Below are 27,815 nucleotides of genomic sequence, written 5' to 3' on the forward strand. Positions count from 1 at the left end.
GTCTACCCGCACAAGAGCATCCACAAGAAGACCTGGACCTCCCCCTGGAAAGACAGAGAACCAGATCGACCATATCACCATTGGTCGAAAGTGGAGGAAGAGTCTACTAGACGTCAGGGTGAAGCGAGGGGCGGATGCTGTGTCAGACCATCACCTAGTGCAGGCGACACTGAGGCTGAAGCTAAGGGCACACAGGGACCAGGCACAGAGGTCAGCATTCAAATACAATGTGCAGAGCCTGAAAGATGCAAATAAAGCTACAGAATACCAGTGCAGCTTGAAGAACCGCTTTGAGGCACTAGCAGAGTTGGAGAAAGAGATGGTGGAAGACCACTGGCTGGAGCTGAAGAAAGTCTGGAGGGATACCTGCCAAGAAGTCCTGGGGAAAAAGAACAGAAAGCACAAGGAATGGTTGTCACCGGGTACATGGGATCTTATGACTGAAAGAAAAGAACTCAAACAGAAGATGAATAATCGTCAAAATCATCAGGAAAAGATGGATCTCCAAGCACAGTATTGGGAGACAAATCGGATGGTGAAAAAGAGCTGTAGAGCGGATAAGAGAAAATTCATCCACGACCTTACAGAGGAGGCAGAAATGGCAGCGGGGAAACAGGACATGAAGCGATTGTATGAGATCACCAGAACTCTCGCAGGCAAGAACACACAGCCATCATGTGCAACAAAGGACAAAGAAGGCCGCACCATTACCAACGAAGGCCAAGAACGAACGAGATGGGTCTAGCACTTTGCAGAAGTCCTCAACAGGCCACCTTTAGAGCAGCCTCCACTCATCCCACCAGCAGACAGCCTTTTGGACATCAACACCAACCCACCCAGTAGAGCCGAGATCATCACAGCAGTAAAAGAAATCAAGGCTGGGAAAGCAGCAGGTCCAGATGGTATCCCACCTGAAGCCCTAAAAGCGGACGTCATAACAACCACGAACATGCTATACTATACCCACTGCTTCAGAAAGTCTGGGAGCAGGAAAGCGTGCCAAAAGAGTGGAGGGAAGGGCATCTGGTGAAACTTCCCAAGAAAGGCGACCTCTCCAACTGCAACAACTGGCGAGGCATCATGCTCCTATCTGTACCTAGCAAGGTACTCACACGAATCATGCTGCTGAGACTGAGGGAGGCTCTAGACAAACGACTGCGAGATGAGCAAGCAGGCTTCAGGCAGGACAAATCTTGCATGGACCACATTGCAACATTGCGCATCATCATAGAACAATCACTGGAATGGCAGTCTCCACTTTACACAATCTTTGTAGACTTTGAGAAGGCCTTTGATAGCGTTGATAGAGAGGTCGTCTGGAAACTTATGGCACATTATGGGATACCACCAGAATTCATCTCCATTATCAAACAAATTTACAACAACTCCACATGCCAGGTTGTGCATAAAGGAAAAATGACAGAGCCTTTTGAAGTGCGGACGGGGGTGAGACAAGGCTGCATGTTGTCACCAACCATCTTCCTGTTGGTAATAGACTGGATTATAAAGGGTTCTACACAAAATGCCAACACAGGAATCCACTGGTCCTTCACTAAAATCTTGGAGGACCTAGACTTTGCAGATGAAGTCAGCCTCCTGTCGCACAGACAACAAGATGCACAGCAGAAACTCACACGTCTATCAGAGGAAGCAGCAAAAACTGGCCTCAAGATCAACACTAACAAAACAGAAACCATGAGGATTAACAACCAGCAGATCAAATCCAGCTGCAAGGAGTTGACATTAAGGACGTGGACAAGTTTGTCTACCTGGGCAGCGTAGTAAGCAAGGATGCAGGAGCAGATGAGGACATCAGGAGCCGTACCAACAAAGCCAGACATGCATTTAACACCTTACGTCCCATCTGGAACTCCACTGCCCTTTCACAACAAACCAAAATTCATATTTTTAACACCAATGTGAAAGCAGTCTTGCTTTATGGTTCGGAAACCTGGAGACTGACCATGACAACCACAAGTAAGCTCCAAACCTTCATCAACCGCTGCCTACGACACATCCTACACATCAGATGGCCAGAGAAAACTTCCAACATCGGCCTATGGAAAAGATCAAAACAGATCTCCATTGACTGAGAAATCAGAAGAAGAAAGTGGGGCTGGATAGGCCACACCCTCAGAAAAAGTTCTGACAACATCACAAGGCAAGCCCTTGAGTGGAACCCACAAGGGAAAAGAAAAGTTGGCTGGCCAAGACAGACATGGAGGAGGTGCATGGAGCCGGATGGACATGGGCTCAGCTGAAGAAGACCGCTGCGAACCGAGTTCGTTGGAGGAGTGTCGTTGAGGCCCTATGCTCCCCGCTGGAGCAAACGGATTAAGAGAGAGAGGGATAAATATTCGAAAGATTCACCAGAGCTAATACTATGATAAATAAGGGAAACAACCATGACTGTAGCAGTTAGAAATAGCAATATACATTGTATTCACTATTTAGACCCATCAGGGCCCTCGTGGCTAAAACAAAGATCCACTTGGATTTGAATTTAAAACCACCAACTCAAATTTGAATTTGAATGTGAGATTTATCAAAACTTGACCATGGAAACAGTTCTAATTCGATACTTCGCTACCTAAATTTAATTGAATTCATGTAGAAGTCAATGGCAGAGGTCCGTTGAACCATTTTAAGATGTTAATAGCCTTTCTGACATTCCAGTTTTTTTTGGAGGAAAACTCGATTTTTTGAACTCTATTTGAATTTTCTGGTCGTTCCTATTCGATCCAATACTAGATGTTCAAATTTTTTCTTAAATAACCTCCCATTCGAGTACATTCGAATTTATTAGAGTTGAATTTTTTTTTCATAACGTCGAAATTTGACCTTTGATAAATAACCCCTATAGTGTAGATTTTAGTATAACAAAAGCCTTGAATATTATGCTTGTCCAAGAATTCATCCAAATCCATTCTTAAAGGCATTAACAGAATCAGCCGTCAGCAGCATCCAGCAGTGCATTCCACAACCTCACTGTCCTCACTGTGAAGAGCCACCTAAGTTGCTTCAAATCCTCTTTATGGGTAAAAAGATCCCCTCACACTTGTCTGCTATTTAAGTATGATGGATAAAACGCCTGTTGTCCTCTAACAAGTTCGTGCCATGGTATTGAACTCCGTCTGAGACAGGCAGAGTAGTAAGAGGCAGTGTTCCTGGCCTACTGAAGCCTGGCACGTGTGCAGTATAAAAACTTGCAAGAAATACAGCACTGCTCTTTGGCGTAAATAGATGTAACTGGGCTAGACAGCAAATTAACCCTGGGGCAGTAGCCGGTATTAGGGATGGGCGATTTTTTGCCTTGTTTCGCAGCCAAAATGACGCCCATAGACTTGTATGGTGACCTGCGTCAAAAAAAATTCGCTGCGCGACAAAACTTTTTTGATGCTCATAGACTTTAATGGTCGTCTGCGACATTTTTTGGCGAAATGAAGCAGGTCAAATTCGCCCATCCCTAGCCGGTATACCTTAAGTCTACTAGAAAACCATGTAAATATTAAATAAACACAATATGCTGCTTTTGCCTCCAATAATGATGAATTATTTGTTAGTTTGGATCAAGTACAAGGTACTGTTTTTATTATTACAGAGAAAAATTCAATAATTTTTAAAAATCTGGATTATCTGATTATAATGGAGTCTATGGGAGATGGACTTTCCGTAATTCTGAGCTTTTTGGTATACAGGTGTCCTGATAACTGATCCCATACTGATCAGCATGACTGCTGAATTTCACACTTGCTCACATTAATATTTAACAAAGACTTTAGAAGCACAGTATTGTTTTGGTGGTAAGGGCCATTAAAAAATGAAATGCTTTGATCATACAGATGATTATTTTTTTCATGCAATTATCAAGTAGAAATGAAAGAAAATTATCATTCCATTAATGAAGTAGGAAACAAAGAATTAAATAAAAATTTTAGGAGAATACGAGCACCTGCAGACACAGACTGCGTAAAAGTAATTTTACACTGCCATCATCTGGTCATACTGCATTATTACATACTGGGCACAGTTAAGACTGTAAGAGACTATAGAGTTAATACAACTTTTATGAAGTTGTCAAATGCAGAAAAACTAATAAAAATTATATTAAAATCAGCACAATTTCCTAAGAGATGTGTATGGACATAAATACAGAGGAGCCAGCACAGCTTTTCAGATTTACATTCAAGTCTTGTACAAAATAGTCTTTGTTCAGAAAACACCCCAGTACTCAGATGTTCCTGGGAAATGAAAGACATACGGTATCACTGTTATCTTTTTTGTGGGGTAAATTATTATGCAGGCTGAGAGGGATTTTCAAACTTTTTTTTATATGACTGTAATTATACTGTTATCATATCATCCCTTAAACTCCAGCATAAACAATCCCAGCCTGGCTAGTCTTTCTTTATAATGCAGACTTTCCGAATCCTTTCCCAGCTTCTTTGAAATTTAATTGAATAATGTCCTGTTTGAGCGCTGGAGACAAAACGGCACAACATATTCTACATTGGGCCTTACCAGTGCTTTGTAAAGGGGAAGAATGACCTTGTCCTCCAGCAAATCTTTACCCCTTTTAAAACAGGACAACACCTTACTGGTCCATTCTATTGCTAATTTGCATTGCTTGCTACAGCCAAGTCTGTTATATGATAGACCCCCTAGGTAGTGGATTTACCTAACACAGACGCATTAAGCCTTGGATGTTTTTACATTTAAATGTTCCATCCAGCAACTATAAATAGGCAACACATTTCCCATTATACTGTACATAAGGTTTTCATTCTATAGCTCTTAGAAAGCCCCCAAATACCATATACATGTTTGGATTAACATTAGAAGCACAAAGTGCACCCGAAGTCAGACACTGTGGCCCCCACAATTTCATGACATTGTGGCAAAAAGCATTCTACAACACACTGTGGCACCTGCGTTTCAGGACAGTAAGATCACTGCATAAATGGCCAATGAGCACTCCATTAACCCTAGGCTTGCCAATAAGACCACTGCAGAAATGCCCAATGAGCACTCCATTAACCCTAGGCTTGCCAATAAGACCACTGCAGAAATGCCCAATGAGCACTCCATTAACCCTAGGCTTGCCAATAGGACCACTGCAGAAATGCCCAATGAGCACTCCATTAACCCTAGGCTTGCCAATGAGACCACTGCAGAAGTGGCCATGAGAACTCCATTAACCCCAGACCTTTCTGTAAGATCACTATGTAAGTCAGTATGAACAGTTCCAGCCAGGTCCTGCTGGTGACAGTGGCGTGACCAGGGAGCCTAGTGGTTAATCCAGCCATGTATTCACAAAGAGTTTTCAGCAGTGGCTGACCTGTTACTGACATTGTGGCCATAAACCCATGAAAGGCTCCTAAAAGGGGCTTTTGATTTTCTATTAAAGGGGAGGCCCATGCCAAAACTTCATATTATAACAAATTCAGTATAAACCCAGCCAGTGTCGGACTCGGACACCAAGGACCCACCCAAAAATCTTAGACCACGAGCCCACTCTCAGAACTAATATGCTTCCTCTCCTAGTCTGTTTTCTTTACATACTATAATCTTTTATTGCATCTATTTAGCCTATTTGTTCTCATAGAAATAGGGAATGGCCATGAAATAGGCTAAATGCTTAGCAGCATGAGGGTCCACTGACTCCTGGGTCCACCGGGAGTTTTCCTGGTATCCCGGTGGGCCAGTCCGACACTGAATCCAGCAGTCAAAGAATCATTGCTTGTAATTGAAATAACATTCATTAATAAAACCCCAAACTGTTTCTCATTACCCCAAAACATACCAGAGGAGAGACATTTTAGAAATATCAGTGGGGCATGCTGCAGCAACTGAGTTTTGTGGGAATAATTTAGATGGCCCATGTTCTTTCCTAGCGGAATCCCTTTTATATTTTGGCATGAGTGACCGGTTACATTTGTAAATCAGAAGCATCCCATTAGCTGAGACAACTTGTGATCTTTGGGATCCATTATTTGAGAATCCATTATCCAGAAAGTTTAAATTTTTTAAGTTTCCATTATGGAAATACACCTGTAGTTCTTTGCTCAAAGTTGTAACTGCTTAAAAAATACTTGGAAAGCACAGATACCTGTGATTGTCTGAGGGGACTGGCAGAGAGGATAATCCATCTACAAGTTATAGAGCCAGTGGAGTAGGGAAAAGCTCAGCATTTATAATGGCAAGTAACTAAGTACACTGGAACACTAGTACACAGGGGGTGTATTATATAAGCAGTCCTGCAGGCCGGTTATATGCAGGTGAATGTGATAACAAAGTTAGAGCACCAAAGTATTTATCCAAAGAGGAACAGAATCCAGGGCCAGGTCATACACAGTCTTCAAGCTAAAGGCGTAACTGAAAGACTAAATAAATTTGAAAACAAACACAAACTATATAAGATTTCAGGAACACCCTTTATAACACAGAGAAACCCTCTTTTGCTTAGAAAGTGAGCAATGCCTAGCCAGCCCTATAAAAAGGCTCTCGTAGCAACCGATTGGTGCAGAGGACAGCAGGAATTAACCCTTATCCTTGCTGGACAGGACAACTGCAGAAATACCTACCAGCTGTAATGGCTTGTAGTTGAAGGAAATTCACTAAAGGAAAAATGTTTGCCTCGGAAGGCTTCGCCACACTTTGCGCCACTTCGTCAGATGTTAAATCGCAGGACATATGCTAATTCATTAAAATACGAAGTTGCTTCTTGGCAGACAAACGCTGGGTGGGTACATAAAGGTCGTATATATGTCTTTATTAGAGATGTTGGTGCAAATGTTTGAAGTGGCCACTTATTATTGTAAATGTCCAAGAAAGCAAAATAAAGGCAAAAGAGATCCTCTAATGCCTGACATGAGCCCACCCTAAAACAAACGTGGCATGCCCCTTAAATGGTTAAAAAAATAAAACAAAAATATTTAATAGTTATAACTTTTAAACATAATCCCACTTTAAAACATGAAAAAACGCCAGAATTTATTATAATTTTTATGAATTTCCGACATACTGGATATGATGTCGCTGACATAAGATTGAAGAGGATGCAATTTCATTTTATCAGTTCACCAGGTCTAAGCTGGCGAAGGAAACTCTGGCGAAAAGGGTAACGTAATGGAAAATTCACCCGGTGGAAGGGTGCAAAACTTTGTTAGCGATGCTCTCTTTACTTAGCGAATTGTCCTCTACACCTGTTAGTGAAGTAGTGATGTCTCTGCGGATGGGATTTCTGGCAAATTTTAGCTAGCAAAAGCACCCTTGAATTCCTCAATGTTTTTTTGCTGAATATCCGTTCAAGAAAAAAGCAGCCAACTTCCATTTTATACAACAAAAGACTTTTATTTCATTGTCATTGATTAAAGAGCGTGGTACATAAGAAATGCAATGGGGAGAACTTGACATTTTCCAAATTCCTAAAAATAATTACATGATTGTTATCATACATCCTGATAATCAATAGTGCTGGCTGACATAACCTTTTCCTTTCCAAGGGTGTCTGCAAGTTGAAGCAGGGTTTTGCAGGCACCATAGTCAATGAATAGGTTAGAGAAACTTCCCCAACAGTTTCTATTATATATAGTGAAATTAAATGGGACCCTTTTATGAATTTCTGCATGTACATCAATAAAATAGTTTTCATCATTTTAATTTTTTTTTTGTTTCTAATAAAATTATATAAAACATAATGACGCAAAAAACGCAATCCTGCTGCGGAATTTAATATTACTCTGCAACACCAAAATCCCTTTATTGTTAGGGCAAATTTTCATAGTAATGGGACAATCAAAGGCTACCACAAGAGTTTACACACAAATTATGTACACTTTCATTCCAAATCCTGCTCAATGGAACCCTACTTATAACATTGTACCTTGTAATACTTATCTCATACAGTATCTGTTTGTAACACACTATGCTAGAGACTTCAGTCCTGAGTTTAAAAACATCAAAAGAACTTGGGCAAAAATCTGAAAATTTTTATTGATTTTCAGGAAAATGTATTGATAAATAAGGGGGAACTAACCCATGCGCATTTGATCAGAGTATATTTCAGAAAATAATGAGATAAATTCGAATTTTGATAAATAACCCCCTAAATGTCATATTTCCGTGTTCTTTGCTGTTTATATTATGGAACTTTTGTGTTATAAATTATTGTAATTGCATAAATAGAGATAACAGATCATAATATTAACCAATCACAGAATCTAGTTCTGGTGAGGCTTAAGGAATGATTGATGGGATTCCAAGCATTTTTCTGTATGTGAAAAACCTTTCCAGCATACATCACTCAAAATCATCAAGGGCAATTCAATTTATAGCAGAATATTTTTTTCCCTCGATATTCTCACAGCGGGGTCAATTTTATTACAGTTTTGTTTACATTACAAGTCACCCAAACATTGACTTTTCTTTTACAGTTTTATCACCATTCTATAGCTTTATGTTTCATTGATGTTGATATCTTCCTATCCCAACACTGAAAACAAACTTCATTTAAGCCAAAATATTAAACAACTCTCGCAGCTTGTGTGTTTTCTTTTTTTTTTTTTGTGTGTTCCCTTTTGTTTTCTTTCCCATGATCTTGCTTGCCTTGCAAGCAGAGGATACAGCAGGCATACATAGATGCCTTAGAAAGTCTTTGGTGTTGTTTGGGCCACAGACAATGAAAGCAGATTGGTAAAAATGCAACTGGACAGGCCTACAGAATAGTATCTCTGTGGGTTCATCAAGCAATGAAGTACTTAAGACACTGTGGTATTTCCATAAGACACTTCTTTTTTTGTGGTTGAGTTGTGAAGCTGGGGCAGTTGGGCAGGCTGTAGTAAAATATACTACAGTCAGTCCTTCCACCTCTTCTTCCACTTCACATTACTGGAGTAGATTAGTCCTTATGCTCTCTTCCTCCTCCCTTCAAGATTTCTAAAGCTTACTGGTCGTATTTTCATTTCTGCAAACTGAATTGAATATTCATGTCCCTTCCAGTGGAACCAGTTGACACCCTGAAAAAATTGTAAGTATGGTTTAAAACATTCACCTCCCAGAAAACAATCATTTAAAAAGATTTATTAAAAATAAGTTATGGGCTACACTGACAGTCTTTTCCCCATCCTGCAGGAAAATGTTGTGGTCCTAAGCTAAAGCAGGTCTTTGTAAGAAACGCTTGCCAGCGCATCCTTCCTTGCCGGCGTCCTCTCCAAGATGGCGGTGCCCAGTAGGAACCACGTGGAAGCCAGCGTCAAAACGTGCAGTGTCAACTAGCAATGTGTGACGTCATCACGCACGTTTTGGCGTGAAAACTCACCTATAAAAGGACGCCAGAGGCCTACAGTCGTTGCACGATTATAGGTTCAACTCTATTGTGTTCCTGGGTGTGTTATTCTACTATTTGTGATTCCTGATCTTGACTTCGGCTTGTATCCTGGCTATGAACCTTTGCTGTCTGAACTGACCATTTGAATACTCTTCTTCTTAACTCCTTAACTGTGTTTTGGAGCCTACAGCTTCCTCCTTGGTCCGCAACTCCAACCGGAGCCTTCGGGCCCTGACAGTCTCAACAAACACACCCCAACATAAATATTATAGCCATAAAGCAACCCCTTGACTTGTATTGTAATTGTTTAAAAAAACAAAAATGTGCAGGAAGCCATATTATTAACATGCATTCAACTTTTGTTTGGTTAGTATTATGGCATGTACCATTGCCCTTAGGATTTAGTGAAGGAAGTCTTCTTGACACTTTGCACCTTTCCTAAGAGTTTAAAAAAGGGGCACTTTCATTACAATTTGAGACTGTATTGTTCTGTAATTAGAAAAAATTGTGAAAATGTTACATAATAAAAAATAAATAAAATTTAAAATTTGCCAACTAAAATGTGACAAGCTTCTTTACAAGTCAGTTAAAGATGTAATTTCAATGTTCAGGCTATTTTATTTTTTGGCGTTTTTAAAAAAATTAATGGAATAATGATATTGGCTAATAGAAATGGCATTATAAAATCATCTTGTAAGAACTCATTAAGTAGAACAATCTGTTTGGATTATATACTGTAATATACATACTGTACATACTGTATATACATGTTTAAATTTAAGAAGAATTCTGATAAAACTCTCACCTGACTGTGGCTTGTGTCACCATATCTGCCCATGAGATTTACTCTGTGACAGTTCTTGTACCAGAAAGCCCCTTTGTATGACAAAGCGCAATTTGTAATAGCGGAATCATTGTCCTTGTCATATGTGGAAAATGATCGCCCATTGTGGTAAGTCATGGAGTCTCCTATTAAAAGAAAAATCCAAAAAGGCTAATAAATAAAGAGCTTATAGGAATAAACATAGAAACTTTTAGGGGTTATTTATTAAAGTCTGATAGCTAAAAATCCAAAAGATTCAAGTTTTTTTACTAGAAAATCTGAATTTTTAGTGGGAAATAAAACCTTGCATTTTTCTAGATTTATTATACCACGAGGCTGCAAAAAGTCCAAATCTGAGACTTGCAGAGGTTGTATATAAGTCAATGGAAGAGTTCCCTATCCTATTTGGAAGTTTCTGTGGTCTGTGCTGGAATTAGCCTGAAAATCCGACTATTTCGGGTTTTTCAATCCAAAAAATTCAGCCTTTTCAGGAAAAAACCCATAAAAAATTTGGGCGATTAGGGGAAAAAAAACAGGAAAAATTGTATGATGTGGGTTTTCACTCACTTTTATCCTATTTTTCCCCAATCCGATTAAATCAAGCTTTTTTAAATCATAAATAAGGTTAAATCGTGGATTTTAGTTTGGTCTGATTTTTTTTTTTAAAAACTCATATAATAAATAAATTCTGATTTTGATAAATAACCCCCTTAATATGCTGCTATATTGACAAAAAGATAAATATTTAGAGAAACCAGACTATTAAACCAACAGAATATATACCTGAAAAATGGATTTTACAGCTGCTAATTCAATGGACAAAATTAAATGCAGAAGGTAACAATTTCCATGAAGAAACCTCACATATATATATCATGAATTAGCTATATTTAAAAGGAATCCTATCATGGGAAAACATCCTTTTTTCAAAATGCATCAGTTAATAGTGCTGCTCCAGCAGACTTCTGCACTGAAATCTATTTTTATAAAAAAGCAAACATCTAATTTTGAAATCTGACATGGGCTAGACATATTGTCCGTTTCCCAGGTGTCCCCAGTCATGTGACTTGTGCTCTGATAAACTTCCCCCCCCAACCAGGTAACAGCTCTCTGGTAGAGATAAGAACAACACTCAATAGCAAAAATCCATATCCCACTGAAACACCTTCAGTTACATTGAGTAGGGGAAACAATAGACTGTCAGGAAGCAGTTCCTTATTGCAGCACTGGCTCTTTCTGAAAGCACATGACCAGGAAAAATGACCTGCAATGGCTGCCTACACACCAATATTACAACTAAAAAAAAACACTTAATGGGTTAGGAATTTTACATGGTAGAGTGAACTATTTGTAGTGTAAACAGTGTAATTTAGAAAAAATCATGACAGAATCCCTTTAAAATATGTTATGTGTGTTAAGAGAGTTTGCAATGACCATAGAGGACATTTCACCATTTCTATGTTGTTTGTTAGAACATAAAAACACAGTGGGCAAATTCTGTAGGCCTTGAATCCTTGAATGTGTTGTCTCACTAACATCTCAATATAAAACTATTTATTCTCATTTTTATTGGTCATATTTACACAGCCAACATAGTATTACATAAAAAAGTAATTTCTCACCTGCTGTACCACTGTACCCATCAACCCTCAGCCGGTAGCGACTCTTTGCATCACCCACTGCAAATTTATCATAGACTGCATATACAGTTTCATCGTGGTCACGAAGGTCCACTCTTAGCTCATACTGTCCTTGGGAAGTAAGTTTATGCAGGTTCTCTAGACCTGATTGAAATTTAAAAAAAAAAAGTTATTAGGTAAGAATCTATATTATGTCATCATACAACATTTACATTATTATCACTCTAGTACAGTGAAATCAGTCTTTTTCATATGGCTGTGAAACTCACTGGTGGCCTTGTGGGGCAGAATTATAAAGAGGGTATATGTACCTGGGTTTCCAGTTCAACATTTTCCTTTGTTCTGAAAAACTGACCCATTTTTCTGTGCAGATACATATGGTGTTATATCTCATTGGAAGTTCTGAGCTCTAACATAACCCTGAATCATTAATCCCAGCTACAAGACTACAAGTGGGGTTTAAGTATTTTGACAATTGTCTTTAATATTGGATTTGCATATTGCTAATTGCACCATAAACATTCAGCACCAGGAAAGTAATCAAATTGGATTACTGCGACCTTTAGAATTTCTGCTGTCGGCTTTAAAAGCAAAGTTTAAAGTTAACAGCATTTCTAAGCTGTTAAAATGGTGAGATCCAGAGCAGAAAACAAATGATTTTGGGGCAGAGTTATGAACGATCAAACTGAAAATTCGAAGTTGGAATTTTCGAGTTCTTTATGGTCAAAACTGACAAATTCGACTAGGGAGTTATTCAAATAGATTTTTTAAATTTGACTTTTCGCCAGCTAAAACCTGACAAATTGCTGTTTAAGTCAATGGGAGATGTCCAGGGATCAATTTGGAGTGGCTTGCAGCCTTCCTGACATTCGAGTTTTGTCGGAGAAAAAAACTTGAATCTAATTCGATTTCAGTTTTCGGGTCGATTCTATTCAACCAACTTTTAAAAATTTGATTTGATAAATTTTCGATTGGTCAATTTCGAGTTACATGGGAGTTTTAAAAAACTCTAAATTCAACCCTTGAGAAATGTGCCTCTTAGGGGGCACATTTACTAAACTCGAGTGAAGGATTAGAATAAAAAATACTTTGAATTTCGAAGTATTTTTTTGGCTACTTCAACCATTGAATTGGCTACTTCGACTTCAAATCGAACGATTTGAACTGTCTCTTTAAAAAAAAACTTCGACCACCTACTTCGCCACCTAAAACCTACAGAGCACCAATGTTAGCCTATGGGGAAGGTCCCATAGGCTTTCCTAGCAATTTTTGATCGAAGGAAAATTGTTGATCGATGGATTCAAATCCTTCGAATCGATATTCGACCCATAGTAAATGTGCCCCTTAATGTCAATATATTATTTTTTCTGAGCAGTAACCATTACTGCTTGGTAAAAAATATCAAACAATGAGAAATCAGCTCCTTGATGTTGGCCGTCTCTCTGATGAGATCAGTCTGCCTAGCCACACCCTGGCTAACCTTCAGTTTATAATATTAATTAGCGCACAGAGAAAGCGGTAAGAAATGTATAGCTATAAATCGAGCAGTGAAAATTATTTTCTGCCAGTAAATGAATTATCCATTCAGCAGCTCAGCTGTCAGCTAAACACGCTCTATGTCATTTATAAACCCTCTGTCACTTATACACCCTTTATGTCACTTATACACCCTCTATGACACCCCCTTGTAAGAAATTGCCGTCTTGATCTTGGTATTTAATAGGAAAGCAGTTTTTCAGGGAACTTACATGAAGCCCCGATTATCATAACAAAGGGTTTCCTGTGACTACTAAGTCCTATGTCTGCTGTGGGGACCATAAATCAACTTAATGTATGTAAGAAAACTTGCTCAACAGGATGTAGGCAAGTTGGGGGTTTATCACAGCATCTTGGCAGTTGGGAGGGTTTCTGTGGGGGCAGATGAGAACCCAGAATAAAAGAATGCTGGACAGAGGAAAAGGCTGGGCAGCTGAGAGGAAGAAGGAGAGAGCTGGAGAAGCCAGAGGAGCCTGGGACAAGACAACATGTGAGGAATGCAGACCAGAGGGGAAGGCAGAGATTAAGCTGAACTCTATTACCCTGCTTTTTTGGTAACAACAATGTAGACTTGTGTAATGCGTAACTGTAAATATTGTAATTATTGTTTAGTCTAAGAGGCACATTTACTAAGGGTCGAATTTCGAAGTGGCAAAACTTCGAAATTTGACCATCGAATTGTAGAAATTTGATAGTCAAAGTTTTTTTTGAGTTAATTTATCTGTTTTTGATCAAGTTCAAATCATTCGATCGATCCTTGAAATCATAGGATTTTTTTTTAATTCGAAGGATTTAAATGATCGATCAAAAAAAAAACTTTGACGTCTAAAAACTTAGCCAAATACTGGCTATAGGTTCTAGGAGGTCCCCATAGGCTAACATAGCAATTTCGGCAGGTTTAAGGTGGCTAAGCGTCGAAGTCGAAGTTTTTTAAAGAGACAGTACTTCGATTTTCGAATGGTCGATTATTCAACGTTTTTTCAATTTGAATCGAATTTTGGCCTATTCGATGGTCGAAGTACCCAAAAATTACTTTGAAATTCAAAGTTTTTGAATTCGAAAATACACTTCGAATTCACTTCGACCCTTAGTGAATGGGCCCCTAAGTGTAATCATTTATGTATAACGATCAATTGATTTATTTTACAATATATCACTTTAATATACGCTTATTGGTGTGGATTCATTGTCTGCTTGCTCAAAAGAACCAGAACCCTAGTAAGTAAGTTGAGGAATATTGATCTATATATATATATTATTATTATATAATATACTATATAAACTTACATACTATGTCACCTAAACACCCTCTATGTCACCTAAACACCCTCTATGTCACTTATACACCCTCTATGCAACCTAAACACCCTCTATGTCACCTAAACACCCTTTATGTCACTTATACACCCTCTATGCAACCTAAAAACCCTCTATGTCACCTAAACACCCTCTATGTCACTTATACACTCTCTATGCAACCTAAACACCCTCTATGTCACTTATTATTAACATGTATTTATATAGCGCCAACATATTTTGCAGCGCTGACTTAAACACCCTCTTCGTAACCTAAACTCCCTCTATGTCACTTATACACCCTCAATGTCCCTTATACACCCTCTTTGTCACTTACAAACCCTCTATGTCACCTAAAAACCCTCTATAAGTAGAAATACTCTTACACTTCCCCAGCTGACAGCAAGAGATTTTTTGTAGAAACTGGGGAATACCTGCTTATTGCTTGTGGTTCAACATGGTATGAATATACTACAAATTCAATACAGTATACATTTTATTATGATTTAAAGTTAAATCTACCCTATGCAAACACAGGAAATAAGCAATGTAATAACTATTGCAAAGTGTGCTACAGGTCTTGTCTCCCACAGCAATTAACTACTAATCAAGTAAACAATGCCCCTATGGGCTAGTTGCTATGGGCTAGTAAAGATGGCTAAACTTTGGACTCAACATTACATCAGCTAACCTCACAAAGTGTGCCACTGCTGTATGCAATGTGCAATAAATGTTATATGAAATGTGCAAATAGATGTTTTCTCAAGCAATGCTTTCTTACCCATGAAAAATTCATTGTTGGAATTTCCGAAACCTGCACTGTATGTCCTCCAGTTTCTGTAAAATTCTTCTGACCCATCGGTACGACGTAAAAACACCTGGGAAAATTTTTTCAAATATTTCACAACTTATACTTTTTTAATTTTCTAAACACAATAGAAATAGCAATACAATACATTTGTGGATTATGCCCCCCAACTTGTGCGTCATTCAGGCATGCAATTCAAGGAGTACTAGTGGGTACAGTCCTAGGTCCTGTAGTGTAAGTAAATGTAATAACAGGGCTACACTGCACATCAAACAAGATTTTTGGTCTGGCACAAGATGTATTGCACAGCCAGACCCCTGACACAAGTGTTTTTTTTCTAGCGGTGTTATTTTTTTCAAAAGCGGTGTACCCCTTTGTGCTCTTTTACTAATCCCCACTATTGACTCAATGGCAGGGTTCTGCAAATGTATTGAGTTATTTTAGTAGAACCCAGTGTTAGGGTTCTTAGATGAACCCATTATATCTGTTGCTATATTGACCCTTACAGCCTTTAATCCTTAGACTCATCGTCCATTCTTCCTATCCCTGATTTAAGAATAAGTTTGAAATCCCTACATAGTAATTTATGTCCATTTTAGTCCAAAATGTAAAAAAAATTAACACCCTATATTTTAAAAGTGGGGACTGAACACTTACAATCCATCCACCTCCATCAACAGTCATGTCACAGTACACCTCCATGGGCTGGGACTGGTCCCCATTGGCGTAAATTGTGTATATACCAGAAGCCGTTTCTCCATTAAGCAGAGCCTGGGAACAGTCCTTTGGATATGAATAAAGTAGCCCAACTGTACAAAGAAAGTATAAAAGATATGAGTAAAACAGCAATTCAACCCAAAGAAAGTTATAACAAAGGAAAATATAATCCCGTTCCAGTTCCAGAGCAGTAAAGAGATACACAGTCAAACCCAGTAAACAATGCAGTAAGTATGCAAAATACGTCCAGTGTACAATAAGAAAGACATTTGGTACAATATTGAAAGTACTAGCATTTTTTTTTTTTTTTTTTTTTTGATACAGAATATGGTCAGTGTGTTAAAATGGGATCTTTCTGTCCAACCATCTGGACATGTATGACACCACAGATCTCAGTTGTTCTTCTCTTTCTTTGCAGGTAAATGAGGCAAGTGCAAATACCTAACTTCTTAACTTTTTGAATCTGCTTGTTTGGAGCGATCAACCCAAGCACACAGATAATTGTTCAGTTGTCATGAACATGACCACATTAGACAATATCTGACTGTTGGTACTGTGGTATGATCAACTGGATAACAAAATCAGCCCCTGCATGGCACCTGAAGTACCTTTTTCTTCACCCCCTCCCCCCAAGTAATTATGAGAGCTATTAAGAGTAATTTGCTTATTTGAACCTTCAATTTAGACCTATCGATTACTCTGAAAAAAAATGGCAGCACTAGGGAATTTTTGGCCGAATAGGTGAGTTTTCGATCGAATTTGAATCGTACGAATCAAAGTAATAGCGCATTCCATTAAATTAAAGTTTTTCCCAAGTCCACCAATTGACTCCAAATAGGTTCTAGGAGGTCCCCCATAGGCTAAAACAACAATTTGGCAGGTTTTAGATGGTGAATGGTCGAAGTCGAATTTTTAAATAGACAGTAAATGATAGATTTCGATATCCGAATATTCAATTTTTTTTCAAATTCAAACCCAATTTGGACTATTCCCTAGTCGAAGTACACAAAAAACTATCTTGAAATTCAAATTTTTGAATTCGAAAATTCACCTTGACCTTTGATAGATCTGCCTCTAAGTGAAATAGACTAAAAGATATTTTTTCCTCCTAAGCTCTTTGTAGTATAACTTCCAGCAGTTTGTACTTTGGCTACTTTTGCCTTACATTTCCCTGAATAAAGTATTCCAAACATGTGTTTCATTTCAAATATGAATGACTTTCCATTCATTGAACTGGGGAATCTGGAATACTTGGGTCATACGCAGGTCACAAAGTCCATGATTGCATTGAATGACTTTATTTGTTATGCCAAGTACATATAAAGAGCTTTACTGGTTACAAATCTAATATGACTAAGACACCTACAATGGTCACAAATCATGGATACTTTTCAGACACTTGAAATCCGCAAATAACATTTTCCCTTCTTTACATATTTCCCCTATAAATCTGCTGGAAAGCGTTCCCATTAGTCTTGGAAACTAAAGCTAAAGCTAAAGGAATGAGTCGTGGTGAAAGTAAAAAAATTCTCATTCTTCATTCTTTTATTTGTAATTCTTTAACTAGTATTTTTATTGTCAAAAACACATCCAGTCACTCCAGCCTTTATACATTACATTTTTGGCTAACTATATCAGAAATATTTTTTATTTTGCACAGCCCAATTTACCCAGTTTGTTTTGTCACACTGAACTGTTCCTTTAAGTGTGTTACATATATACTGAAACATCAGTTCTGTGCTTTGCTTTCTTACTTGTTATAAATATGGTTTGGATTTCCTTGCTTCTTCTTTCTCCATTTATTGCTTGAACTCTTGCAATATATTGTGCAGATGGGCTTAAATCGAGGAGTCTGTAAGAAGTAGTATCAGGACCCAAAACAACTTCCTGTAAATGTAGAAAAATATTGTCTATTGTTCATTTTCTTCAAAACCCATGCAATGGGATCTACCTTGAAAGACTCATTTGAAAGAAGAATAATATTAGAACAATTTCTTATAGGCCATGTGCACAAAATTATATTTTACCTGCAGATATTGCATATGAAGTGGTGGGTTCATACAAGTACAGAATTATATACACATTCTTAAAAATGTTTAATGTCCACAATTGATTGTGTAAACTGGTCTCCTAAGTTATGTATGCACCATAGACTCTTCAAAATATAAGGGAGTGTACTGTGTTTAAATTTAAATAAAGCAATGTTGGTTTGAACCATACTTTTATTCAAGAACGTCAACATATTTTTTATGCACTGATTCCGTTTTTAGAACTACAAATGCTTTATTTTCCTCTGTTAACAATGTTTTCACATATGTTTACCATATGACACTGTTCATTATTAACAGACTGTGATAATGGCAGTGTCTATTCCATTAGTAAATGATGTTTGCACATTTTGAACTAGTTTGGTTGTTTTAGGGTGTGAAAAACCCCTTGTGTAGAGTAAATGTATATGATGCAATATATTTTACAAGGAAACTTGCTTGATGGAGCTGATCTGGAATGCTTTGATATCTTTAACTAGGATAATCTGTTATGGTTCTACAGGAGGAATCAAATGACTTGAATGTTTGTGCAGTTATACAAAATGTCATAAAAAATAAAAATGTAACTTAGTCTCAAGTATTTTTAAATGAATTGCTATCATAGTTTATGGTTAATTTTAAATGATGTAAATTCAGGATTTTAATGTACCACATACAGACAGTGACACATTTCCTAAAACATGACTCATAAAACTAGTCTCATTATTTTGTAATTAAAATGTTCTGCAACCCAATTCACATTTTCCAAGCAAAGATGCAGAATAAGTTAACTGTGGCAATCTGTTTATGAGTAAGAACATTAATGATTGGACAGAATAAAACATCTCCTTTATTTGAAAACCAGGGTGGAGTACTCCATATTATATATAATATATATAAATATGAGCCTAGTACAGTGGAAAGAGGTAGAACTAGGATGGGTGCAAGGGCAGAGTTGGGATGAGGCAGGAGCAGGGCACATCTCTTGGCCAATCCAGTATCAATCCAGTATTAATCTTCACCTGTCTGAAAGCCAGGGGGCGATTAGGAGAAATGCCCATTTATTGTCTGAATCACAGCTCAAAGGTCAGTTATATTTGGAACAAAAACATATACAGGTATGGGACCTGTCATCCAGAGTGCTTGGGACTGGAGGTTTTCCGGATAATGGATCTTTCCATAATTTGGATCTTCATATCTACTAGAAAATCATGTAAACATTAAATAAACCCAATAGACTGGTTTTGCTTACAATAAGGATTGATGATATCTTAGTTGAGATCAAGTACGATGGAAAATCATTTTTAACAATTTGGATTAGTTTGATAAAATGGAGTCTATGGGAGACAGCCTTTCTGTAATTTGGACCTTTCTGGATAACAGATTTCTGGATAACAGATCCCATACCTGTATGATGTTTTTGCTGTATTCTTGGAACTATGGCAGTAACTGCTAAACCCATGTTTTTATATATCTGTAAACTTGTTATGAGTTAAAATGATCCTGTCCAAAAGTTGGGCTTTCAATGAGGGCTCGAACTGGCAACCACTTTTTCTTATCTTTCATTATTACCTTGACCTTTCCATCAACAGACTCGTAGATCAGCACATAACCAGTGATTTTTGACTTTGGAGGCTTCCAGGTGAGCAGTGCTGATTCTGACTGGATCTCACTTGCACTCAAGTCTCTGGGACCATCCAGGGCTGTATGCATAGAGGGCATTGTTAAATGGACAGTACAAGCAGCACTCTATAGAAAGCAGTATACCAGTAAAACATTTGTGATAAGAAAAATGTGTGCACCAACAATTATTTCTGAAATCTTTATGGATATCAATTTTAAAAAAATCTGAATTTTCAGGTTTCTGATAAGTATTAACATGACAAGAATATAGCCAATGCAAATATGTTTTCATCATTATTAAACTACTTTGGCAATATGACACAGTTTTTTAAGAATAATACCAATCTTTTTAAAGAAGTAATTTGTTGAGTATACGTTCACTTTGAACTGATTTCAGTGGGAACAATCTTCTACAAACTAGAAAGCAATTATATCAGTTGCTGTCTGCAATGGAGCAAGTTAGCATCCATGTTTATAAATAAGCTACCATAAGTTCTATGGTGCCAGTGGTCAGGGACTGGACTGTCGGTTCTTCACTCTATATTATCGAATGCCAAACAGAAGCCCACAATGTAACAGTGAGCTGCTTCGTAGGAAATGAAAATAAGCTATTAGAATTTCTTATTGAGAGTCTTTCAGAATCTCTTGGCACCATATAATTTAGAAGAAATATTTTCCTTTGAATAATTTTTTTTTTCTGCTTCTTCACATTTTATATTTCAAGGCAGACGTTAATAATTAAATGTTTGGACAGGGCATAGATCCACAGGCTTATATTTTTGGTTCCATAAAAACAATTGCTGGTTTGTACATTTCCAGCTGTGACACTGATTAACGTGTTAAGCTGCATGGCAATATATGCTTTGTTCATGACACCTGTTTTAACTCCATATTCTTTGCATCCATCAGTGCTCCCTCTGAAGTAAATGTCAGTCTGCTCTCAAGAGTTTTTGCACATGCTGAATGATTTCTATGGCCATGTTTGTCATTGAAATATGATCTTATTACATACAGGATCAAAGATAATATTGATAATTTTAAAATTGTTTACTGGTTCATAAGTCTTTTGCTTTCCCTAGCTATGGCCCCAGCTCTAAGCTTGAATGGGACAAAATAGTAAATACATGTGGTCAATGATCCTATTGGTGTCCAAAGATTACCTGTGGTGAATTGGGTAGAGATTTCAGCACTCCGAAGAGGGCCTCTGACAGCGTAGACTTTAACAGTGTATTCGGTGAAAGGCTGCAGGCTGATCAAATCATTCTCTACAGTGTTGCCTGAGATGGAATGTGTTACTGCAGGTGCTACAAAAAAGGGGGGCTATTATTAAATTGGTTGTCTACAAAGAATTAGTAGAAAGCATAACTGTGCAAAGGTCGGCTTACCATTCTTTGCAGAGTAGGAGAAGACGTAATTGTCCACAGATGCCAAAGATGGTTGCCAGAGGGCCAGTGCTTCTGACTCTGTAACGTTTACAACCCTAAGACCAGATGGACTGTCCAGAGCTAAAAGAAAATAAATTAAATATGTATATGTAGAAATAATGCACAAATACTTAAAGCCTTTTTGAAGCAGCAATAGCCTATACCAGGGGTCCCCAACATTTTTCCCAATGAGCCACATTCAAATGTTTACAAAGTTTGGAAAGCAACACAAACATGAAAATGATCCTGGGGGTTCCAAATAAGGGCTGTGATTGGCTATTTGGTAGTCTTATATGGACTGGCAGCCTACAGGAGGCTCTGTTTGGCAGTACACTTGGTTGTACACAAAAACTTGCCTCCAAGCCAGAAATTCAAAAATAATCACTTGCATTGAGGCCACTGGAAGCAACAGTCAAGGGGTTGGAGCATGTTGCTCACAAGCCACTGGTTGGAGACCACTGGTCTATTTTATGGGGCCCATTTACTAACAATAGAATTTTTAATTTTTTCCACATATTTTGAAAAATTTGTGGTTTTCCAATATTCCTCTAAAAATTTGAGATTCATTTAGGGGGCTATTTACTAAACTTTGAATGCAAAAATCTTTTTTTATAAAATCAGATTTTTAAATAATCACAAATTCTTCGAAATTAATTAAATCCTGAGGATGGAAAAGTCTGAATCTGAAAATCCGGCATCTCAGACCTGTCAAGGTTCCATATAAGTCAATGAGCAATGATTTTTGATGTGCGCTGGGCTTCGGGCAATACCCTGAAGTTTTCAGGTGACAATTACAAAAAACTAGTGAAAATCTGATGAAAAAGTTCGAAAAATTCGTGAAAATCTGAATTTTTCCCACAAAGCAAATTTTCGGGAAAAATGTAATAATAAATAAGTGTAAAAAAAACCCGAACGGATTTGATCGGAGTTTGTAGAAGAAAATATTGAGATAAATTCGGACTTTGATAAATAACCCCTATTATAAAAACCTCTAATGCAAAAATTTGACAAGTAAAAGTTGTTGAGGTCCTACAGAATTCAATGGGAGCTGTGCTGATCTTATTGGACCACTTTTAATCAATTCAGACACTTTTACAGGTTTTCGGATTTTTTTACACTACAAATTGTCTGAAATACCCAAATTAGAGGTATTCATATATGTTAGAGCATCCTACCATGACAGGGATTTAGAGAATGTGCTTTTACTTGCGGTTTCAAAAAGCTCTAAAACCACAAAAACTAAAAGGTTGATAAATAATCCTTCAGGTGTTTTGCACAAAAATGTAGCAACCAATCAGTTAGCATTTACCAGTCTTAAGAAGTGGATGCAAACATCACACTGGATTCTTTCATCACTTTTGAATGTATCATCTGCAATTTTATGGCAGTTTTATGTTCTTTTTCCACTCTTTGAACTATAATGCCTTTTGTAAGCTTAAAAGAAGACTCAACACTAAGGAAAACTAATAAATGTTGCATTGCACACCAAAGAAGATAATGAGCTCCTAAATTGACTTGCAGCTATGCTTTGTGTATGGATTAAGTCACATTAAGGGGTTATTTATTAAACTCTGAATGCCAAAAACCCTGCCGAGGTTGCATATAAGTCAATGGGAGATGTCCCAAAGATATCTTGATCTGCGCTGGGTTGCGTGCAATAATCCGAAGGTTTAGTGGTTTTCGGGCAAAAACCTGAAAAAATCTGAGTTTTCAGGGGGAAAATCTGAAAAAAATGCATACCATTAGTTTTTTTTCATGCTTCTGTTTTTTTCCCGGCAAAGAAATTTTTCGGGAAAGTGTATTGATAAATAAGGAGAAAAAAAACGTGCAGATTTGGTCGGAGTCGTTTTCAGAAAATATTGAGATAAATTCAGACTTTGATAAATGGGCCTCACCAAGTTTAAAATGCATGATGCTGTAAGGGTGAAGTTTCAGTAGCTAACAGCCTTCCAGACATGTCGTTTGCATACATGTTTTCGTCATTTAGTAAGTTAATTACTTTAAAAGAGATGTGAGAATATGACAGTAAGAATTTGGGTCAATGCCAGAATGCTCCATAACAACAGGGTGGGGACATTGCTGCAGGGGCTTGGACTGAGAACAAAAACATCTGGCATGTTGGGCAAGATCAAAAAATGAATGTTGTTAATTGACTGACTGAAATAGTTTAAAAACCTTATTTAGTATTTTTCAAAATGGTTATTTAGTAGTTTAGGTTGTTTCATAATTACAGTAAAACTATGTGTTGTGCAATGGTCCGTTAATTAAACGCAGGATGCTGGAAATAAAGGAACACATTTTGAAAAAAGCTTAGAAAGGAGGATCACAAAAGAACGGGTAAAAGAAAAATTAACTGAACAATAATGTTCACATTGCGTCAATCAACAGGATATTTGCAGGTGACAGGTGACCAGCAAATGCTCCCTGCTGATCAGTCAGTATGGGCGACTGCTCCTGGGCAAACGTAGTGTCTTTTATTACATAACCCCCTAAGGATTATATTGCCTGTTACTATGTTAAGACACTCAATAATTGCTGTTAATTATTTCTCTTTGACATGAATGAGAAGTTCTATGGATGTGATCTATTGAGAGTAACTGGGGTTTTAATTCTCTGCTTTAAATAGAAGTGACCAAAACACTCTTCAATAACCTTTACCATATTTTCCTACACTATGGTTCTGGCTCTCCTGTTTTCTACACGTATACAAAGACAAACACATACATATATTGTGTATATAAAAACTTCCTGCTACATCCTTCTAAATTTCATAGAGGAGAATCTAATTCAGCCACAAACAATACCTGTGGTTAGAGTCCCAGAAGATGGCTCACTTTCCTCACTTCCTTGCACAGATACAATAGACACAATATATTCTACACCTGGATGGAGTTTTACCAAAGTTGTCTGAGTTTTAGACCCATCTACTTCCACTGTGTTAAAAGAACCTAAAGAAAATAATTAAGGTTGGTTTCCATTAAAATGCTATAATTAGCTTATTTATTTACACCATTATGGTATATTCAGACGTAGTACAAAACAGAACAGAACAAAAAACAGAGAATAGTTATGCTAGAACAAAAAAAAAGAGACCTTTTAACTTTAATAATGTATGACTGTATGTTAAGTACTTCATTAAAGGCACAATTAACACTTTATCCCAATGATTATTATTTAGTGAGGAATAAATGTGGCTAATTAAAATGCCAAAAGAGAACCAGCCCTCAGAACCAGGGGGCAACCTAAGCTATATATATTATAAATATCCTGTAACTCAAAAAGTTTTTATAAAATTTGAAAATGTATTCAAAATGGCATAATAATATAGATAAATACAGACCCCATTTTACTTCGCCTTATGCATTTTGTACCCTCTGGTATGTAGCATGTTAGGTACCATGGGGGTCTGTATGTTCGCATTTTAATAATGGAGTTTGAATAAATTCTCACATTCTATAAATTATTTTACAAGATATCTATACTATGTTGGTAATTTTTTATTGGTTCTATGACCATATTTAATTATATTGCCCTATTTATTTCACCTACAGTGGCTTTCTCATAATCAATTTCTTTTTTTTAATGAAAAAGAGTGTGGTTTAATTATTGGAATATGGCCTGAACTGGAGATGCAGGTAATCTGAAAGAGCAGGCATAAACAAGAAAAAAAATGAGGCTTGTACAGAAACAAATAATAAATCTTTGCCTGGTATATTCCTTGTATATGTCGCAGCTAAGCAAACAAAGTCCCCAAAAACTAAAAAAAAAAAGTTTAAACAAATGTGAAAGTTTAAGGCACTATGAAGTCAGTGCTAGAATTGTAAATGGGATGATATAACATAAATACAATTCTAAAATTAGATTAAAAGGATTCCCCCGTAGCATACTGGAACTCACTTATTCTAAGTGGCCACCCACATTTATATTCTTGTGCAATCCAATTATTTTGACCCTGTGGCACATGCTGACTTTATAAGTTTTATGTATTTTTGTATATCTACAGGTCAGGTGTGATTTCATTTTCAAGTTGTTGGCTTGCAATCAACTGACTTTTTAAAGCTGTTTTTTTACAAATAGCTACTAACTATCATCTAATTACTGGGTTACTACAGCAGTGGAGGCACTCCACATGGGTCATTACTGTTAATTATGATAATAAAACTTCTGGTGGGGTGTAAAACTGTGTGCAATTTACACTAAATAATCACAGTTGTGTTTATTTCTTCTTTTACATAAATTTCTCTAGAAATTAAATTTCTCTAAAATATATACCTGTACATTTAGCATAATAACGATACAATGAGAATGTCTTCTCTAGTAAGACACATTCTTACCTCCAGACACAGGGACATATGTGATCAGGAATTTGTCCACCTTGATCCTTGGTGCTAACCAGGTGACTTTAACACTGTTCTCAGTTATATCAGAGAATGACAGTCCTTTAGGAGATCCCAGAGCTGTGAAGGGAAAAAAGGCCAATAGATATTTAGGAAAGCTATATTTCTTATTTGTCAATTTTACAAATCACATAAATCTGTATTGTTGAGCCTGATTACCAACTGTAGCATATATTTTGTACACAAAGCATTTCAAGTACCGACATTTAAATAGATCAAATGCATATGTAACATTTAAAGTGTTGGGTATTTACATATTTAGTCATGCTAAATCAACCCCCAAGAAAACAACCACAAGTTATATAGTTTCCTATATGATTATTAGGGATGTAGCGAACTGTTCTGCGGCGAACTTCGACTGTTCGCGTCCGCCGAATGTTCGCGAACGTCGCGCGACGTTCGCCAATTGGTGTTCGCGTTCGATTCGAAGTAAAATTTCGTTCGACCATTCCACCATTCGACCATTCGATCGCTAAAATCGAACGATTTCCATTCGTTCGAACGATTATAAGCATTCGATTGAATGAAATCATTCGATCGAATAGCTTCGATCGTTCGATTCGAACGAAAATCCTTCGATCGAACGAATAAAATCCTTCGATCGAACGATCGAACGATTTTATCGAGCGTTCGAAGTTCGCGAACCGTTCGCGAACTGTTCGCTTTTTTTGGCGGTGTTCGCGAACGGCGTTCGCGAACACATTGGCGGCGGTTCGCTACATCCCTAATGATTATATGATTTTTAAGTCACGATATTTAGAAATGAATGTAACAACTGAAATATTTTTGATATGCAGAGATGTTTCTGGGAATTGTATGCAATAATAAATACATTTTTCTGTCACCTGTCACCACAGACAAATAATGTTTTGCTTTAAGACATTTTATATTTTTTTAAAATTTTTTTGTCTTTAGAGTAATCTTTTGTAAAAACAGAAACATACAATACACAGATGATTTTTTTTTTTTTGAAAATACAAAGGCCACACAAGAGAAATCCATTAACTATGGCAAACAAAACCAAACAGGCCATTTTAAAAAGGATTGGTGGAGGATTGCCAGTGTTGCATAAGAGTAAGGGGTAAAGTTGATCGGAAAGAAGAAGTCAACATGAAAATACAAAAGAGATTTGTAGGATCCAAGTCCTTCATGTGAATGCCAAGAGTATACAAGAAAAAAAGTTGCGCAAAAGGAGACATAAATTCAATCCAAGGCTTCAACAATCTCCAGTGAGGCGAGGGAAGTGTAAATTGTTAATGTTCAACAGTTGACAAGTTTGCAGAAATATCAAGTTATTTATTGGCAAAGCAGAAAAAGGACTCCATAAAGTTCAGTTTCTAGTTTATTTAGTGATCTATGGTGGGAGGATATGCTGGCTACTCTTTGAGTGTTTGGAAGCTACCTATAAATTTGAAAGTGGCATAACCACAAGAACCTGTCGCTACTTCTGGGGAATGTTGTTCTTTGGAACTGTCTCTAGAAATTAATCTATTGGTGGTCTAATTCTCCACAAGATCTGTGACATATATAACTTAGGGGAACTCTAACGTTCATGCTGCTCCCTTACATAAAGAAATATAGTCAGTTTATGCAGATGTTTAAGTGGCTTTACCATCAAAAAAAATGGGTCTTGGGGTACAATAGTAGGTTGATAGTAAGGCAGAGATTCATCCTTTTTTTCTCTTTTTTTCTTACTATACTATGGGATTGACCATACTGATTAAATATATTAGGTTTTAAGGAATAGAAAAAAGGATTAATGTTAAAGGGATACTGTCATGGGAAAAAATGTTTTTTTTCAAAATGAATCAGTTAATAGTGCTGCTCCAGCAGAATTCTGCACTGAAATCCATTTCTCGAAAGAGCAAACAGATTTTTTTATATTCAATTTTGAAATTTGACATGGGGCTAGACATTTTGTCAATTTCCCAGCTGCCCCTGGTCATGTGACTTGTGCCTGCACTTTAGGAGAGATATGCTTTCTGGCAGGCTGCTGTTTTTCCTTCTCAATGTAACTGAATGTGTCTCGGTGGGACATGGGTTTTTACTATTAGTAAAAGTGTTGTTCTTAGATCTACCAGGCAGCTATTATCTTGTGTTAGGGAGCTATCTGGTTACCCTCCCATTGTTCTTTTGTTTGGCTGCTGGGGGGGAAGGGAGGCGGGTGATATGACTCCAACATGCAGTACAGCAGTA

At 37.3% G+C, this 27,815-nt stretch overlaps 1 protein-coding gene and 1 long non-coding RNA gene across 4 annotated transcripts in view; one reads left to right on the plus strand and one right to left on the minus strand.

Annotated features, from left to right (window-relative positions):
* Positions 1–7,332: 7,332 nt before the first annotated feature.
* Positions 7,333–27,815, minus strand: part of LOC108700035 (tenascin) — a 75,278-nt gene continuing 54,795 nt past the window's right edge. For all 3 annotated transcript variants that reach the window (XM_018232891.2, XM_018232892.2, XM_018232894.2), the window contains 11 exons: positions 25,557–25,679; positions 24,027–24,170; positions 21,184–21,303; positions 20,959–21,102; positions 19,748–19,878; positions 17,903–18,035; positions 16,089–16,240; positions 15,405–15,501; positions 11,774–11,935; positions 10,134–10,297; positions 7,333–9,017 (listed from right to left, as the gene is read on the minus strand). In XM_018232891.2, coding sequence (XP_018088380.1) covers positions 8,907–9,017; positions 10,134–10,297; positions 11,774–11,935; positions 15,405–15,501; positions 16,089–16,240; positions 17,903–18,035; positions 19,748–19,878; positions 20,959–21,102; positions 21,184–21,303; positions 24,027–24,170; positions 25,557–25,679 — 1,481 coding nt within the window. In that variant the 3' untranslated portion in view covers positions 7,333–8,906. The remainder of the gene's footprint in view (positions 9,018–10,133; positions 10,298–11,773; positions 11,936–15,404; positions 15,502–16,088; positions 16,241–17,902; positions 18,036–19,747; positions 19,879–20,958; positions 21,103–21,183; positions 21,304–24,026; positions 24,171–25,556; positions 25,680–27,815) is intronic.
* On the plus strand, positions 13,636–18,642 carry LOC121397764. Its single transcript, XR_005963910.1, has 2 exons — positions 13,636–13,881; positions 16,567–18,642. It is a non-coding gene; the product is annotated as an uncharacterized LOC121397764 (long non-coding RNA).

Source organism: Xenopus laevis, chromosome 8S (assembly GCF_017654675.1).
Source record: "Xenopus laevis strain J_2021 chromosome 8S, Xenopus_laevis_v10.1, whole genome shotgun sequence".
NCBI classification, from domain to species: Eukaryota; Metazoa; Chordata; class Amphibia; order Anura; family Pipidae; genus Xenopus; species Xenopus laevis.